Source organism: Pipra filicauda, unplaced genomic scaffold (genome assembly GCF_003945595.2).
Source record: "Pipra filicauda isolate LSUMZ 115617 unplaced genomic scaffold, ASM394559v2 scaffold11_size5308982_pilon, whole genome shotgun sequence".
Taxonomy (NCBI): domain Eukaryota; kingdom Metazoa; phylum Chordata; class Aves; order Passeriformes; family Pipridae; genus Pipra; species Pipra filicauda.
The window spans coordinates 2,516,815-2,534,142 of NW_024103652.1; the positions used below are offsets into that span (position 1 = coordinate 2,516,815).

Genomic DNA, 17,328 nt, shown 5'->3' on the forward strand with positions numbered 1-17,328 from the left:
TGATGATTATGAGATTTCTGGGAACCAGTAGTTAGGTTCCCAGATCAGTTTCATTTCAATTTTAAAGGCATTTTAGATTATCATCTGATATTGTGAATCAACATAGACAGTGATATTGTTATTTTGCCCATTTTTATCTGCCTACAGATGCCAATGGAATGAATTATCCCCAGAGAAAGTCACGAAGTTATTGTCTTTTAAGTTTTCTCATTGTTGCAGGGGGTAGAAGACCAAATCTTCTTTCCACTAGCTATTCACTCAGAAAATATCTACTAGCTTCCATTGGTTACAGAAGGAAATGTGTGGTTCATCTAAGGAAAATGATGGTCATATTGTGTTAGGCATTAGAGATTTGTTTAGCATTTGGTGATAACTGGCCCATTGGCCGTCATTGCTGTAGGGAGGGTATGTTTTCAGTTTTGGGCAGAGAAGAAAAAGACTCATAGTTGATGCTGCTCCTTCAGAGGAGGATTCATCATGTTCTCCTTAAAAAGCAAAGGTACAATCCCTGCTATTGAGATCAAGCTCAGCCTTGACTATGGAGCCGCATAGAGCATTTCCACAGTGCTTGTGTTCTGTTTAACAGATGGTGTGTCACTCAGATAGAAATACAAATTAAAAGAAAAGAAGAAAATACAAAATTCTTTGTAGTCACCTAGATTTTATGGAAAATGTGAACAAAAGAGACACTGACTGGAACCATTTCACATGTAATATTTTTTTCCCAGGAAAACATATCCTTTACATATCCTAGTAATACTTATTTAATAAGTAAACTTTATAGTCCTAAATGCTAAACATATGACCAGTTCCATGTTAATATAAGGACAACTTACATATTAGTTATTTTATTGATTTACTGAATGTCATTGGTAGATAGTGTTCAGGACTCTGAAAATGCCACCAGGTTATTACATGGCTTATTAGGTTATTAATTCAAATTCTTAAATTATTACCTCAAATTCTTAACTTAAATTCTAGGCACTGACCAAATAGAGGCTTTTTGTGTTGTCAGAACTCCTCAAAAAAAAAAAAAAAGGGAGAAAGAAGAAAATAGACCATAACCAAAAGTTCGGTACTTGATATCTTGGTGTTTTGTCATAGCAAGTTATTGGAAGGTAACTGTGCCAGGACCAATGGACTTGCAAAAGTAGCTGAGTATTAAGCATGTAAGAATAAATTTTCAATATCTGTTTTGTCATATTTCTTTTGAGACAAATGAAATGTGTTAATTTAAAAAATTAAAATTGAATTTTCATAATAATATATTTCTTGGCAGTTATTGGTATATAGAATATATTTAACAAATAAGTAAAACACTTGTTTCATTTTCTTAGAGCTTTACTGCATGTTTAAACTGCCTCCCTCTCAAAACATAACATTTCTGATAATATTTGTGGGAGATTGGTTATCCTTCTGTGATTGTCTCAGTCAAAAGATTCCCATAACTTTTCTGCCAGAAACTGTTCCCATCACTCTAATTTTCACTCTAAATTATATCTGTCACAGTGAGTGTTATAATTAAAAGTGCTACATTCTTAGCCAAAACATACATTCAACTATAGCTAAATATAGAAGTCCATATTTCAGTAATATTGTAGATTTCTCAAAAAATGCAAAATATTATTAGGAAATTTACATTAAGCTTTCTTTTTCAAATTCTAAATTTATAGAATCTAGGGTAATCAGTTAATTTTTAATTGTCTGCAGCATTGCTCTAAAAAAATAAACACCCTAGAAACAGTAATATTTTTCTCAAAGGTATTTAAAAACATCAAAAATGAACCTCAAGAGAACTGTCTTTCAGGTATATCCCAGTACACCACACATGCTAATAACATGCTTGACTGAGAAAAAAAAAATATTTCTTTTAATACACTTCTTAATCTGGTGATAGGTGTAAACTGATGTGTCATCCAAACTATATTTATGTATACATTGTAGGGTCACATGATATCTAGTTGCTGGTTTCTGTTTCAGAGGCAGTACACTGGAAACAATTAGTTGGATACCTTATGACTTTAAAAAAAAGTAAATCATGCTTTTACAAAGCCTCTGTGCCTCTGGAAACAAAAAAAAATTTGCTAATTGTCTGTGTCAAGACCCAGGTTGTGTATTACCAAATTGCAAAGGTTTTTCTAAGAACAGAGGGTTATATATAATAGTAAATATATAATAAATAGCAAAAGATTGGATATCTCAACATGTACATAGTGCAGGATACCTACTCAATAGAAGTTTCCTACGTATAAGTAGCTACAACCATAAAATAAATCCTTTGAGGAACATCAAATAAATTTTTTTTTCCAACAATTTTTTCTAATCTCCAGTTGTAAAGACAAGTAAGGTGAGAAGGAAAGTTTATTATATTCTAGGTAAGCACTCTCATATTTTTAGTGTATTCAGAGTCCAGCACAGATAAGGAGGGGATGCTTTTTTTTCCTCATGGCGGTTCTGTACTATTGTTGTCTGGTAGGTCCATTAAGTTTCCTGAAAGTCAGAGGACAGCTTCATTTTGTGAAGGCTGGGCTCCTTGCTACCATGCTGTCAACAGAAGATAGCACTCTTGGGGCTTTGCATTTACACCCTTGGAGTCTTTATTCCTGTTTACAGTTCTGCAAGCTTATTTAAAACTGCATAATTCCTGCCCCACTTTTCCTTTCTTGCTAAATAAGAACAATTGATAGTTATATATAGGTACATGGTAATTGGGAAAAGTGCAGAGAACTTGCGTAAGGAAATTTTGCTTGTTGCAGCTCGTAAACTACATTAAATACACTGTAGTGTGAGGGATGACATTAATGTGTTGTTTAAAAAGCTGCTGTCAGGCCAATGCACATGCATTTTCTATAATGTATACGTGCTCATGTGATATTTAGACTTCTCTATAGCTGCAAATGTGTCTGGAAAAAAGGCTTTGATTAATTGACTTCCCTCCTCTTCTCCTTTCCTCTCTTCACACACAAAGGCTTCATTCATTATCAGGGAAGATCAGAGAAGGAGGGGAGCAGAGTACCTGGGTCACACGCTGTTAGAGTTACAATTTTCCAAATGCCATAAGTAAACAGTAGGGAAATATCCAGGATGGGAGAGGACCTCTGTGTTTGAAGGTCTTCCTCAATTCCAAATATTTGGTCTGATATTATCCTTAGCTGTGTAAATTTGCATATCTCCATTGTATAGACATGTAATACTTGTTACATCTTCAACTCTCGTCTTTTTCATGTGTCACATTTTCAGCCCTTTAGGCATGAGAAACCTTGAACATTGGTTGAGGATTATTCCTTCCAGTGTTCCTTGTCCAGTTATTCATTTTTCTTAGGAAATTACCACATATATAATTCTAAATTCAAAACTCATACTTCACTACATCAACTGACAGTTTCGTTTGCTTCTGTTTGTATATATACTTATATGAATGGTTCTCTCCTTTTGATGTGTGCTGGTTTTGACTGGGAGAGAGTTAGTTTTCTTCATAGTAGCTACTATAGGGCTATGTTTTGGATTTGTGCTGAAAACAGTGTTGATAATACAGGGATGCTTTAGTTACTGCTGAGCAGTGCTTACACAGCATCAAGGCTTTTTCTGCTCTTCGTACCACCCCACCAGCAAGTAGGCTGGGGGTGGACAAGAAGCTGGAAAGGGACATAGCTAGGAAAGCTGATCCCAGCCGACCAAATGGATATTCCATACCAAATGACATCATGCTCAGTACAGAAAGTTGGGGGAAGAAGGAATAAGATGGGGGATTCTTAGAGTTACAGCATTTGTCTTCCAAAGTAACTGTTATGTGTAATGAAGCCCTACTTTTCAGGCGATGGCTGAACACCTGCCTGCTCATGGGAAGTGGTGAATGAATTCCTCATTTTGCTTTGCTTGTGCATGTGGCTTTTGCTTTCCCTACTGTCTTTATATCAACCCACACATTTTCTAGCTTTTACCCTTCTGATTCTCTCCTCTGTTCCACTGAGGTAGGACTAAGCAAGAGGCTGCATGGTGCTTAGTTGGTAGCTGGGGTTAAACCATGACGTGATGCCTCTATGCTGACAAAAGCTTATTTCTGCTAAATTTCATGTATGTTCATGGTATTTGTGCCACGCATAATTTATCCATAAAACAAGAATTTTGCACGAGGAGAATATTGCTAGTCAAAACCCAAAAGTTTAGCCCCATCTTTATTCATCATATTTTGCTTCTTCAGTTTAACATTATTACTGGTTAATAGGTGCACCTGAAAATCAAGCCGTATTGTAGTAGCTGGTGTGTTATGTTAAATGAATCTTTTCTAGGGCAGCAAGTCTCTTTTTTTTTCCTAATGAAAAAGAATACCTCATCTTTTCCAATTTTCCTATCAAACACATCCACATCATCTCGAGACACTGCCAAATCCAGCTGCATCTATACTCGACTTCAATTATATGAAATTACACAACCTACTCTCAGGTCCTTTAGCTTCTCTTTTGCTGGGTGAGACACACGCACAGTGCATTTCCTGTGAAGTGCATGATTACAAACTATTCAGTACAAGCCTGTTTTAAGTAAACAGTAAATTAAATATTGTCAGTGCTTGTTCAGACATGGTTTTAAGAAGGAAAAAGGACTTCTGGATTTGGTTGCATAAAACTCTAGATTTAAGAAGGGGACAGACATAAACTAGGCATCCTTCCTCCCTTTTAACTTTTCTTGGCTGGCCCAGTTGTTCAACAGCTGGTGCAAAACAGTATATTCAGATGTCCGTACAAGGAAAATTGGACTAGACAAAATGCTGAAGGTAGCAAAATTCCTGTTTTTTGCTCTTTATTTGAATGGAGAATTCTCAAAAACATTCTGTCACTGTCAGGTACAATGCTGCCTGAAAGACTGTTAAGAGCCTATCTGAGCAACATCCCTCTTTCAACCATGATGAATACAGTAAAAGTACCTCATTTTATTACAGTTCTGGCAATATTATTTTCTGCTATGCCAGTCAGCCTGACTACAGGAGTTCGGAAAGAGAGGAAATAGTTGCTTCCCTAAGGATTGACAGCTTTTGAGTATTTTGTGGTGTCTGCTAGTCCAGTATTAGCATGGTCACTAGCATTTGGAGAAGTATAAATAAGTCTTATAAAAAACAGAAGCTATGAATGTGCACTTGCAAAGTCTCCTTTCATGTCTGCCAGTTAACTCATTTCCAAGAGACGGAAAAGCTCTTTTTTTCCAAGTGGTCATGTATTATTTCCATTTATTCCATAGACATTTCAAAGAGAAAAAGTGTTACACACAATTTATGATTAAATACAGCAAGTACCCTTTTCTCTATTGTGTTTTCTTTCTCTTTCTACAGGCAAGTATGATGAGAAGCTCTGGCAAATAATTAAAAAATTTATCCAAGTTATCACTGGTGTATTAAATGGCATATCATGTTTCCAGTTCCTCTCTCTGCTACTAGATTTTAAAGCAATTTTTAAAAATAAAATTAAAAAAACAGACAAAATATTTTTGACTGTTAAAGCACAGATCCTTTGTAAACTAATAAAAATATTAGTGAAAAAATGTTTGAAAAATAGTTTCTTTGCAAATTAAGAATGCTGAGATCTAAGGCAGACTGATTTGTTCTTTGAAAAAGGATATGAGAGTTAACTCAGGAACACAGTATTAATAGATTTGTGTGAGTGCACATAAGGCCAATATATTCAATGATGTAATTTTTTTATGGTTTCATAAATAGTGCTATCACCAACATTTCAAAGAAATCTGAAAAAAAACCCCAGAGTTCATATGTGGTAGCATAAATTTAGTGTATTTTATAGAACACAGTTACTCCAGATATAGCCTGCGGGTTGTGACTTTTCATAAAACCTAATGAATGTCTAGATATGTCAGCTGTTTCAACACAGATGCACTTTGCTGATCTGATGGAAACATTTTGAGCCCAGATCCAAAATATCAGTAGCTTTTAGTATCACAAATTAGTTTGGCTATTGGGTAAATAGGGATGTGGTTCTTGATAAAAAACAAGTAATTTTGTACATGTGTTTTACAATAACTGCCTCTATAATGTCTGATGCTGAGGTTTCTTCTCTCTTTTTTTTTTTCTTTTTTTTTTCCCCCAGAGTTTTAAGTTGAATGTAGATAGCCACTCTGCTTTAAAAGAAGCAGTGGTAGAAGAAGGACGCCAACTTCTTGAGCTTATTGTATCTCACAAATCAGGTAAATCCTTCTGAAATATTGCAAGTCTTTATGTCTCCAGACTATTAAAGAATGAAGAAGCATTGCTGTAAATTACTGCATATATTCACTTCCTTATGTATTATTAATATTTACATTATCAGATTGACCTTCAAGATTTATAAATGTTTCATATACTGCATACAATGCAGTGATACTTATAAAATGAAATACTGCCTGCAAATAGTCTGTTCATTTTATTTTGGTCTTGCTGTTCAGCTGAGTTTCAATTGAAATCACATCACTGAAAACTTCACACTGACATATTCTTTGATATAGGTGCTGTGGAAATAACATTAAGATAATGAATTAGTATTTCAAATATATATGTATGTATTTACATACTCTGCATGGGTAATTGCATTGGTAAAGCTTTATTTTACCACTTAAACTAATTCTTACATTGATTTAAATATATTTATGAGCACTAGATTAAAATTAAAAATATCTTTTTCTTTTGGTTAGGTATGTCTTTTTTTGCAGAGGCCTTAAATGTAGAGGAGGGAGACAGATGTACTGATTTCCCTTTATCCTTACCACCTCCTATATTTTTAGATGTTTGCGTGACTTGTCTGATAATAGGGTTTTAATCAGCATATACTGCTATGGAATGCCATCTTAATTTTGGCCCACATAGCATCATCTTCATCCAGGTTGAAGTTATTCTTTGGTCTACTGTTTTCTGATTATGTTATATGTGTGCCTCTTGTTTCACAGATCAGACAGGTCTGTGTAAAGGGAAGCTATAAGAAATTACTGACTTGTATGTATAGTTCTAAAAAGATAGCCAAAGCAAAGAGTAGTGCATGTCACCATAGACATAAAAATAGGTAATGTGTAAACTACAGAAAATATTTAAAGGAGTTGGAGGCAAGAAAAATGTGTTTGGAAGATTACGAAATGTTTCAAGATAAAGACTAGATATTAGAGGGGAAGATTACCAGTATTCCCTACTGCCAGGGGAATGACAGTTTATGTGGAATTTTTCTCTTGAAACTGTCAGCTGAAGCATTATCAAAATTTACCATGATGGCTAAAAGAAATGTTTGACCCTATAGCCCTGTTTTGCAGTCTGAACAACAGTAATGCTTGGATTTACTGCTGAGAAAACACACTAAAATTCTTGTTGCATTTATTATTTTAAATATCCTGCTTATTATTTGAATAAAGGATAATATTTAAAGATGCTGTTGAGTTTACAGCTTTTACTTTTTACCCCTTCATTGTGGAGAAGGACTGAAGGACATGCTGCAGATGATTGCAAGTCAGTGGAAAGAACTACAGAAGCAAATCAAACGGCAACACAGCTGGATTCTTAGGGCTCTGGATATCATCAAAGCAGAAATACTGGCTACTGATGTGTCTGCAGAGAATGAGGAAGGGACTGGGAGCCCTAAGGTAAGTGGCTTGAAGTTTGCCTTATTTCCTCTTATTTCCTTCTTCTTTTGAACTAGGCACCACTGAAGTTTTCTTTCCACCCTAAGGCTTTTCATTTCTACTGGGTAAACTTTTTTTTTTATAAACAAAATGAAATGCCTTACTCTGAAACAATAAAAAAAATCTTAGAACTTTCAAGTTTTCCAGGAAGACCTGTCTCATTCTGTGTAGAGGGGCATGAGGGGGAACATAAAACATTTAGTAAACAAAACATAAAGCATCTTTAACATGAATAATCAGAATGGTTTTAAATTGTTTTGTTGCAACTATAAATCACTATAATCAGTGCAATCACTCAGCTCTGACATCCATTAGCCGCTTGGTTACAGCAAATTAGCAAAGAATTAGAAAGTGATTCATTATCTCATTCCTGTTAATGACTATCAGATGCATTGCTTAATTAGGAGATGGCCATTGTAGTGGGAAGAAGGTCATATGCCTTTTCACAAATCTTTTTGCTCGAAGACGTCCATAATAGTGCTTGTGTTGAATACAATAAGTACTTTAAGAACAAGGTATTGACACCTATCATAATTTTGTGGATATTAATTCTTAAAGAAGGATATAGTACTTACCAGTTGCCAAACAATATTTGTAAGAGCATTTTAAATACAGACCATGCTTTTTCAAATTGGTGCAAGCAGTGTAGGGATGCTACACACAACAGAAACTTGTGGCGTAGCGTCCATGACCTTTCACTACCACCAGTAGTAAGCAGAGGTGTTTCTTAAGCAAAGAATACGCAGCAGAGCAATCAAAAACCTCAAAATCTTGACACACATCAGGCTGAAATGCAAGGAAAAATTCACAATTCTTGTTTCTAGGAATAACAGAGATGATTGTGCTGAGTAGATTTTCTGATTCTGATGCTGGACAATTCTTAGTGCTTCCCAGAGTGTAGTTTGTAGAGTAACTCTTGGCTAGGATTACATGAAAAGTTCTGTTGTTTTCTTACTATAATTCTACATAGCAAGAATGATCTTAGAGATGATGGAGGAAGAGCCAAGGACAACAATGAAATAAAACTACAGGAAAACACATACTTGCAGGGGACATAATTTGAACTGATATCCCTCATCGCTTGTGTGATGGAAAATGATCCTGGGCCATATAGCTCTTCCTTTAGGAATTAGGTGGTGGAATAACACTTGATTTCATAATTAGGTCTGTTAAAGTAAACAGACTAGCTCAAAGATTATTTTTTTACCCTGCCAGTAATATGATTCCATATCTCCGAACAGCTTGACTCATCCATGGCCAAAAGTTTAACTGCTTGATCAAAATTATCATGTCAAAAGTATTCTAAAATCCAGCTTGATTTTTCTGTGAAAATTATGGAATCCCTAGCTTGGAATAATTGTATTCAAATATTTGCTTAAAAGGAGAGAAGTGGAGATGGGGCAGTTGCAGTAAATTTTTCATATAGAGAGGTGGTAGCTCGTTGCCTCATGCTTTTTATTATAGAGATAGGAACCTGAAGCAAAGCCTTTTTTTCTTTTTTTGGTGCCTACAGTTAAATTAAAAAAAAAAGTAGACAAAAATTGATGAAACTGAAAATATTTTCAGGTTATTTAATTAATTAAATCACATCCCTATATGATTCTTCTAAGTATGGGCAATAGTGCGGTCAAACACCATCTACTTCTTCATGCTGCAAGATTAACTGAAATTAAAATACAGTCAGTAATATAAATGTAGATTTCAGCTTGCATTTGTTACAAAACCAAAAGGAATTTGAGAAGTATAATAGAAAATCTAAAGATTATACCTAGAGGTTATTTTTATTTTTACCTTTTTTGAGAAACGACAGGAACAGTGTTGGTGTTAGAAATCTGTAAAGAAATAGGGAAAGGAGGAATTTCAAAGACCCTAGGAAACTTTTCCCTTAAGAATTTTTAAAACATGTTTTCATAACACTGTGGCATTTTTTATAAGAGCAATGAAAAGTGGGATGGGAAGAGGGATGTTCTGTACTCCAGAAATACATTGTCAACATTTGAATTCAAGAATTCAGATTTTGCTTAGGAAATTTTTCTTTTTATTGTATGTAAGTTTCATAGCGGTTTATAGTGATTGCTTTTAAGGATTGATTTTAAACATTTCTAGTACCTAAGCTCCTCTGAGGTACTATGGTTTCTGTAAGATCTTAAAAAACCAGTGAGATCTCTTTAAGTATTTACTACAACTATTATTCCGTCATTTTTATAAAAAAAAGAATTGATGAATGTATTCAGTTTAAATTGAAGGATATAAAGTTTTGTCTTCTTACTGCATTGAAAAGTACCTTTAAAAATGAATGTCAAAATTGCCATGACACATTCCAATGAGTACCGATCTAACATTATGAGTAGTACACGACATACTATACACTTGACTTTCCTTCAGAATCTTGAGACACTTAGCTAAGGTACGTATTTTCTCTTGATGAAAATAGTAAGTAATATTTGAAAATATCTGGAAATAGGAGGAATGTTTTCATATATCTTGCATTTTTTCACCTTTTGAAAATGTCTGAGACCACTCGTTTTGTAACTGATCTCTTTAATTGAGTCAGGAAAGGCCTACTGGAACAGTATTGCTTTCAATAAACAGTAAAGAGTGGTATTGAAAAACAACATGATGTATTTTCTTATCTAGTGGCTATGAGTGTTACTTCCCCAATATTACTCTGATCTATTTAAATCATAATTTGGTGGAAAAATTCATGGCTCTCTGAAGAGCTTGCAAGTTAATTCTGTAAGTGATGTCCTCTAAAAGCATACAAATCTTAATAGCAATTACCCATTGTACACATTCTCCTTCACTGAACATGGTATGGAATAGTTTTCTTAGGGTCAGTTGTAAGTTCTGCTCCCAACATGCATTTGTAAAGTTAGTTCATTACTATAATTTTTGGACCCGGATATTTTTGTTCTGCAAGTAAATTTTTTAATTAAGTTTTGGGATTTTTTTTGGTAACAGTTCAGAGTATAACATCAGAACCTAAAGGCTGGTAGGTTAGAAGAATAATGGTGAACTCTGCAAATATATATGTAGTCTGTACTTCTGGACAAGTTTCTTTCCAGAATAATTGCTTTATTACTGAAAAACATCCCTAATTTTCCATTCGAGATTCAGGGAAACAAGCAGGAAACTACCTAAGACATTGGGCCTAATGCTTAGAACATTGAAATCTGACTTAGTTGTCTCAGGTAAAAAAACCAGTCTTGGGAAGAATGTGTTAACTCTATAGCGGAGTAAATCATAGAAGCAGTAAGGATTTGAAGAGTTTTAGAGGAAGAGGTAAAAACACGTTTAATAAAGTAAACCTGAAAATTGCAGAAATAGTAGATGGCTCAGGGTTTGAAGTGGTTAAACAAACCTTTGCATAAAGGGAAAAACAAAACCAGTGTAATTTCCTCTTGATAGATAATTAAACATCCCACACTTATGGGATCATTTCCCACTCAGTTGCACATAATTTTACAGTTTTTATAACCATTCTAAACAAACAGTCTTCAGTACACAGAAAAATGATTTTCATTTAAAAAGTGAAAACTTGGTGAAGCTGTTTAATATCTACCACAATTTGGGATTCTGGGAACGCTCCTTTAAAGATGGTTTTATAGTGACACTGGTCTCAGACTTGGTGGGTGGACTAAATATTACAGTTCAGAACAATTATATCCTGCTAGTATGAGAATGACTTTGTGAAATGGGCAACAAGACAGAGCAAAGAGAATGATAACAATCCTTTCTTTTTTACTTCAGACTTGTAACTTGTCCTGGCCATCCAATCATACTGCTATGACTACAACATTTAGATCAATAATTTTATATAAAAGGAATATACAAATAAAATGTTTTGGCATCTTATGATTAGTGCAGAGAAATATCATATTTGTGAGTAGATAATTTTCTTTCAGTGTCTTTTAGCAACTTTTAGCAACAAATTTTTAATCTGCAGACATGAGTATAATGCATGGGCAGTAATATTAAAAGCAACATACCAGTATTTTTTTTGCAATGCCTTTCATTATTTAAAAGCAGGCCAAGTTTATTACCGGGAAAGTTTTAAATAGTATAACAGAAAACAGAGAGCATGATTTCAGAATCTAGTGGTTTTACTTACATAACCACTTTGAAAACTGTGTTTTTTGGTGTCCAATATATGCAAGTGGAGTATTGTATGTATTATTGTAGTGGTTAGTGCTTTGAAGTTGTCAAATAGCACGTGTAACTGGCCTTCATTCTCCTTCACTTGGTTGTTTCTAATGAAAGGGCAGGAATAGCATATGTTAGAAGGGTCATTTTGCTTGGGTTGCTGGAGTTTCTTAAGTTGCAGGGGACTTGTAAAACTTCACATCTCAAACTGAATTTATTTATTTACCTTACAGTCCCTCTTTCTCTATTTTCCACATTCACAAACTCAGGATCAGACTCATGTATTCAACTTTGTGTCTCATGTTCTTAATACTGGGGAATAAAGTGTCAAGTAAATAGCCATCACTTCATCAGTAAAAATCTGAAAAAATAATAAAATGGAAATCAGACTTTTGTCTCTGACATTGTACAGGCATATGGAAAGGGCCTTTCATCTGGTGATACACATGCCATTCTGGTCTATTGTTATCTCATGGCTTAATCAAGTCTTTTCTTGGAAAAGAAAGGTACAAGAAAAGTTGTTATTTTTATCTCTAATGTGTCCATAATGAGCCACGTTCCCATACAAACGCAGAAGAGTTTTATGTCATGAATGCAACACCTCATAGATGAGACATTAAACTGAAGATCTAACCACATTTACCCAGTCTTACTTCCAGTATTAGTAATTACCATCTGCCACCCTAATTCTTTGCAGTTTCAACTGAATGTATTAGTTTCTTCTGTTCAGAACAACTGGATAGTCTCAGGTGCAGTTTAATAGTTACTACCTTTCACTGGTAAATAAAATACCTTACAATACCTTACAACATATTTCTCTGCTGAAAAGTATTACAAAGTATTATGAAAAGTATTATGAGGTCTGTAGTTCACCATTCACTACTTCAAAGGATGGTAATAGGGAAGTTTCCTGCAATTAGAACAGAAGGTTCTGCCACGTTGCCATTGAGGCATAGTCTTAAATTGTTGAATATTTAAAATGCTATCCATACATAAATATTGTGCCTAGCAGCTGAACAGTTCAAAATCATTCATGTGACGTTTCAATCCTGAATCTTTGGGAACTTTGGAAGTCTAGAGTAAAAATACTGTGATCCCAGTCTTAAGTACAAATGATGCTGTTAATTCTGCCGTACTAGGAAAAAATGAATTACAGTTATTATTTTCCTTGGCTTTAGGTATTTTAGTATGTGGTATTTCAGTATTCGTGATCTGTCAGCTTCTATGGTGGGGATTTGGACCATGTATGAGTTGGTCAAATGGATAAAAAAGGTAGTATTTTTTATAAAATCCTTCTGTAAATCTGTAGATGAAATTTTGGTTTTGTGAGGAATAAGCTTGTCTTTTAGTGCTTTTGCTGGAGGATGTGAAACCTGACTGAATTCTTTTGATAATAATTGTTATCCAAATATAGGATTGAAAACATCCTTTGAGAATTTCCAAGCTAGTCAAAACAAGCTAAGTTGATAAAACCATGAAGAGAACCTAAAAAAAAAAGCAAGAGGAAGGAAATTTTGTGTCTGTAAATGCAGCTAGACACTTCAAGTTCCTCCGTTTGCTAGTTTTTAATACCTTGCTTTATAAGTTATGTAATTTTAATGTTACAGACATCATCTAGAATGTGCACAGACTTAGTCAACATCATAAACAAAAAAGTATCTTCAGGAAAGGTTTGAGAGATGAAACCATAATTTTACACACCATTTTAGAGTGAATGAATAAAAGGAAACAGAAATATGATTTGGAATAAGTTTAGTAGCAGAAGCTAGCACTGGTAAAAGGAGAACCTGAATATGAAAAATCGAATGGACTGACTTATAGTGAATCTTACTTAAAGAAACAAGAAATAGAGAAAAAGGGGATATACTGAAGTGTATAGAAGGTGTGATTGTGTCAACTGAGCATAAAAGCTTTGTTGACAGTACTGTACCAGACTCTGAGAATTAGTTGAAAAATTTTGTGTAATAATTTTAATATAGATAGAAAGAAAACATAGACTTTTAGTACTTTTCAGTACCTTTCTTATGCAGGGGTTTTTATTGACAAAACCAGTACCTTGACAAGAAAGTGCCTCTCTTTATCGTACTTTGAAGCAAAATTTTCTTTAGCTAAGCAGAAACTTTCAAAAACCCAGGCAAACCCAAAGTAATCACCTAATATTTTATGTACAGAATGTTTCCTTTAAGTTTCTAAGTGTATGCAATCTTAAATTGATACATTGCATACAGAATAATATTCATAAAACTGCCAAGATTCTTCTGTCTTGTATTTTGTATCTATCCTTTGGTAAAGGAATTAAAATACTTTAACCAGGCTAGTCATTTTGGGGTGATTTTAAGTTTCCAAGCTCATAAAATTTGAATTTTTGCATCATTACACCAAGGCCTTTTCCAAAACACAGGCATAAGCAAATTGAGCCTTAAAGCCTTCCCTTGGTCAGCTCTTTTACAAGGGCTTTCTCCCCAACACACCCTGAGAGAAGGAGGTGTCAGAACTATTGTTCCTTTTCCAGAGGAAGAATGTTACATTCCATCTGGCTGTTCGTAAGGATTTACACAGCTGAGGTCTTCCAGGAAAGGCTGTAAATCAAATTATGTCCTTCTCTCGTGCCTCTGTGAGTCTGTTGTGAATCATGGTGGTGGTTGGCTGCTTCACAGGGAAAGGGGATATGTGGTTCTTCCCCACTACCTTCCTCTCCACCGGCTGGAAATCCACAGCCTGTGTTCCTGTGGCCACTTGGGATGAACCTAACCCACCTATTGTTTTGAGGGTAAATGTTGCAATAGTAACTACTGGCTAAAGTGCAGGATTATGCAGATGTGCTTGTAAATGGATTGGTAATACTTGACCATTGCTTTTGGAAGTAATTTGCAGCTGACTGAAGATTTTAGATGCTACATATCTGGAAGAGCTCTATTTTGAAAACGTTTCTTTTGTTCAAATAGTTGTAGTTTTTTCCAGGATGATCGAAAACAAAAGCATCAAAGGTGCCCAAAAAACCATTTAGGGATGTTAGACGTACAGTCGGCTTCTACACAGTAGATTCACTGCTGCTTACTAGAAGCTGTTTCTCCTGAGTATATGAACTGTATGCCTTTCAGTGGGCAGGAGGAATGATTTTGGGTTTAATTCAGAATCTCCCTTCACAGCAAAAGGAATGAAGCTAGGCAGCCAGTGTTTGGAGTACAATAAAACAAATGAACAATAGCTCCATCCTAAACATCTTCTTTCAGGTTACATGACCCCTGGTAAAACTTCTCTATATCATAAGTTAACCAAATATTTTGCTAGTTTTTCAAGATATGATACCCCTGTAGTCCTTAAGCAAACCTGTGTCCCATTTTATATCACAGAGATTGTTTTCTCATATATACATCAACCTCCTTGTATATTTACTGCAAATTCTGTATTACAGTATTGTTTTCATAGTATCTAAAATAATTCTAATAATCTTTATAAGCCAAATTTGTAAAACAGTAGCAGAGCTCTTCATTTTTTTCTAGTGAATATCAAAATAATCACCTTATCTGTGATTTATTGAACTCACTACCAAGCATAAAATTTAGTGTCACGCTTGAAAAGTCATATTTTTACAACTAAATTGTATGTACTATTAAGCACAATATTCAGTCCTGTTATAAAACATAGGTGCATTTTTAACCAGCATATCATAAAATTTACTGCAAATATATCAAAAGTCATATTCTAATTGAAGATGTGATCAAGGACTCCAAGGTATCTGTGGTACTTATAATATCTTCTCATTTTCACACCTTGATGATTCTAGATTCTGTATATTGATTACTTTTGGCAACTATTTGCTCTTTAACAGCCATCACTGTTAGTAGAAACAGTTATGCTTACATAGTTAGCAAAGAAATTATGATTTTTTTACTTCAGGAGTTCACTTTGAAAGATGTTTTAAATCTAAATCACTCCACTGAGAACAAGTGCAGACTGAAAACTTGATGAGAACAGATATTTAAACTGGCATATGCCCAAGGGGCAAATTTTATCATAATGCTATTTGAATCTTTGAACATTTTTATCTGAAACTCTGAAAGTGTGTTAGGCTGTTGTAACTTCACATGCATAAGCAGACCAACTCTGACAAGTTTTATTTAGGCAAAAATCCCATTTAGATTTGGCCTATATTTGAAAAAAAAACCCTCAAGGGTATTGGAGCATATATTCATATATTTATCCTAAGTGACATAAAGTAAATATTAACCACGCAAAGCCTTGATTTTCTATTTTGCCAGTATCTGTACATTCTACTCTCTCTGCACAATCATTGAATTTTTGATCTTTTATTTTCAATAGAACGTATTTTCAGCAGTGAATGTTGGTGGAAAGTTTTGCTTATTCATGTCCACCCATTGTTTCACAAGTTTCTCAGATTTCCAGAGAAATCCACATTTAGTAACTTTTAGTAACATGCACACACAAATATACACAGATTTATTTTACTGAAACTCAACATCTGCCGTTCTAAAGCAGAAATTTCTAGGGTAGCCTGTCTGAGCTATTACTTGGCTCCTTTTCTATGTGGGCTCAGAATCCCATGTGCTCATTCAAGATTTTAGAGCCACAGCAGAAACAGAACTTTTTTTTTTTTGAGTTTGAGTTCAGAAGTTGATGGAACATACTAAAATAAATTAATAAATAAGCAAGTGAAAAGAAGGAATCCTAGCTGACTGAAAATGTCTTGGTGTACCAAGTTCGTGGTTGGATTTATAGATAGTGATCACTAACAAAGCAAATTGATTGAAATTCAGATCTTTTTGGTTAACTTTCCTTTCTCATATCTTATTCTTGCTCCCTCTCCCTCCCTGCCGTCTGTTGCTCTTCAAAACAGTTAAGGATTTCACCAGGATCACAAGTGAAATATAGAACAGGAGTGTGTGGGGAGACACTTCTCACAGGGCTTACTGCTGAGTCAGGCTCAGATAGCAGTGTAGGGGGACTGAAAGCTGGCACTCCATGGACATTGTAACTGACTTGCTGACAAAAGTGGTAATGGTCAGTTCAAATGGTAAACTTCGAATGTGCCTCCTACCCCTGTGTTGTTTAGCAGTCATCCCAATGATAAATATTTTTGATTTTTCTGATGATCGAGGCATTGGACCTACAAGGTTATTATCTTCTACTTTCACCACTAGTCTATTTTGGTTTTTCTAGTCCTAGGAGTAGCAATGCAATGTTTACTGCTGGTAGTGCAGGATTCAGTGGAGTAAATGCTGCTTGCCTGCTGTACTGATATGCTTTTTTTTTTTTTTGGTGCCAAATTGCTCCACTGTGTTTTGCTTTTTTAAAAAAATCATGTTTGAAAAGCTAATTTTCCCTTTTGTTATAGTCTTCTAAGAATCCTGTACTTTAAAAATGACAGCTCAGTATGGATGCTATTGCCAATTGTCATTACTAAAGATTGTTGCTTCTGTTAATAGCATTCTAACTTTGTCATTTTATTAAACTTGTATTACTGGTCTGAAAACAAAAATTACTTCTTTATTCCATTAAAGAGTGACTGGCATGGCACAT

At 34.6% G+C, this 17,328-nt stretch overlaps 1 protein-coding gene across 9 annotated transcripts in view; it reads left to right on the top strand.

Annotated features, from left to right (window-relative positions):
* The window catches only part of AKAP6 (A-kinase anchoring protein 6), a 322,400-nt gene that overhangs the window by 125,817 nt on the left and 179,255 nt on the right, over positions 1 to 17,328 (top strand). For 8 of the 9 annotated variants that reach the window (XR_005565501.1, XR_005565502.1, XM_039386513.1 and 5 more), the window contains 2 exons: positions 6,093 to 6,189; positions 7,439 to 7,605. Coding sequence is in view for 7 of the 9 variants with exons in the window: in XM_039386513.1 (XP_039242447.1) it covers positions 6,093 to 6,189; positions 7,439 to 7,605 (264 nt within the window). In the remaining 2 variants the exon portion in view is untranslated. The remainder of the gene's footprint in view (positions 1 to 6,092; positions 6,190 to 7,438; positions 7,606 to 17,328) is intronic. The other variant, XM_039386520.1, reaches the window with a different exon arrangement.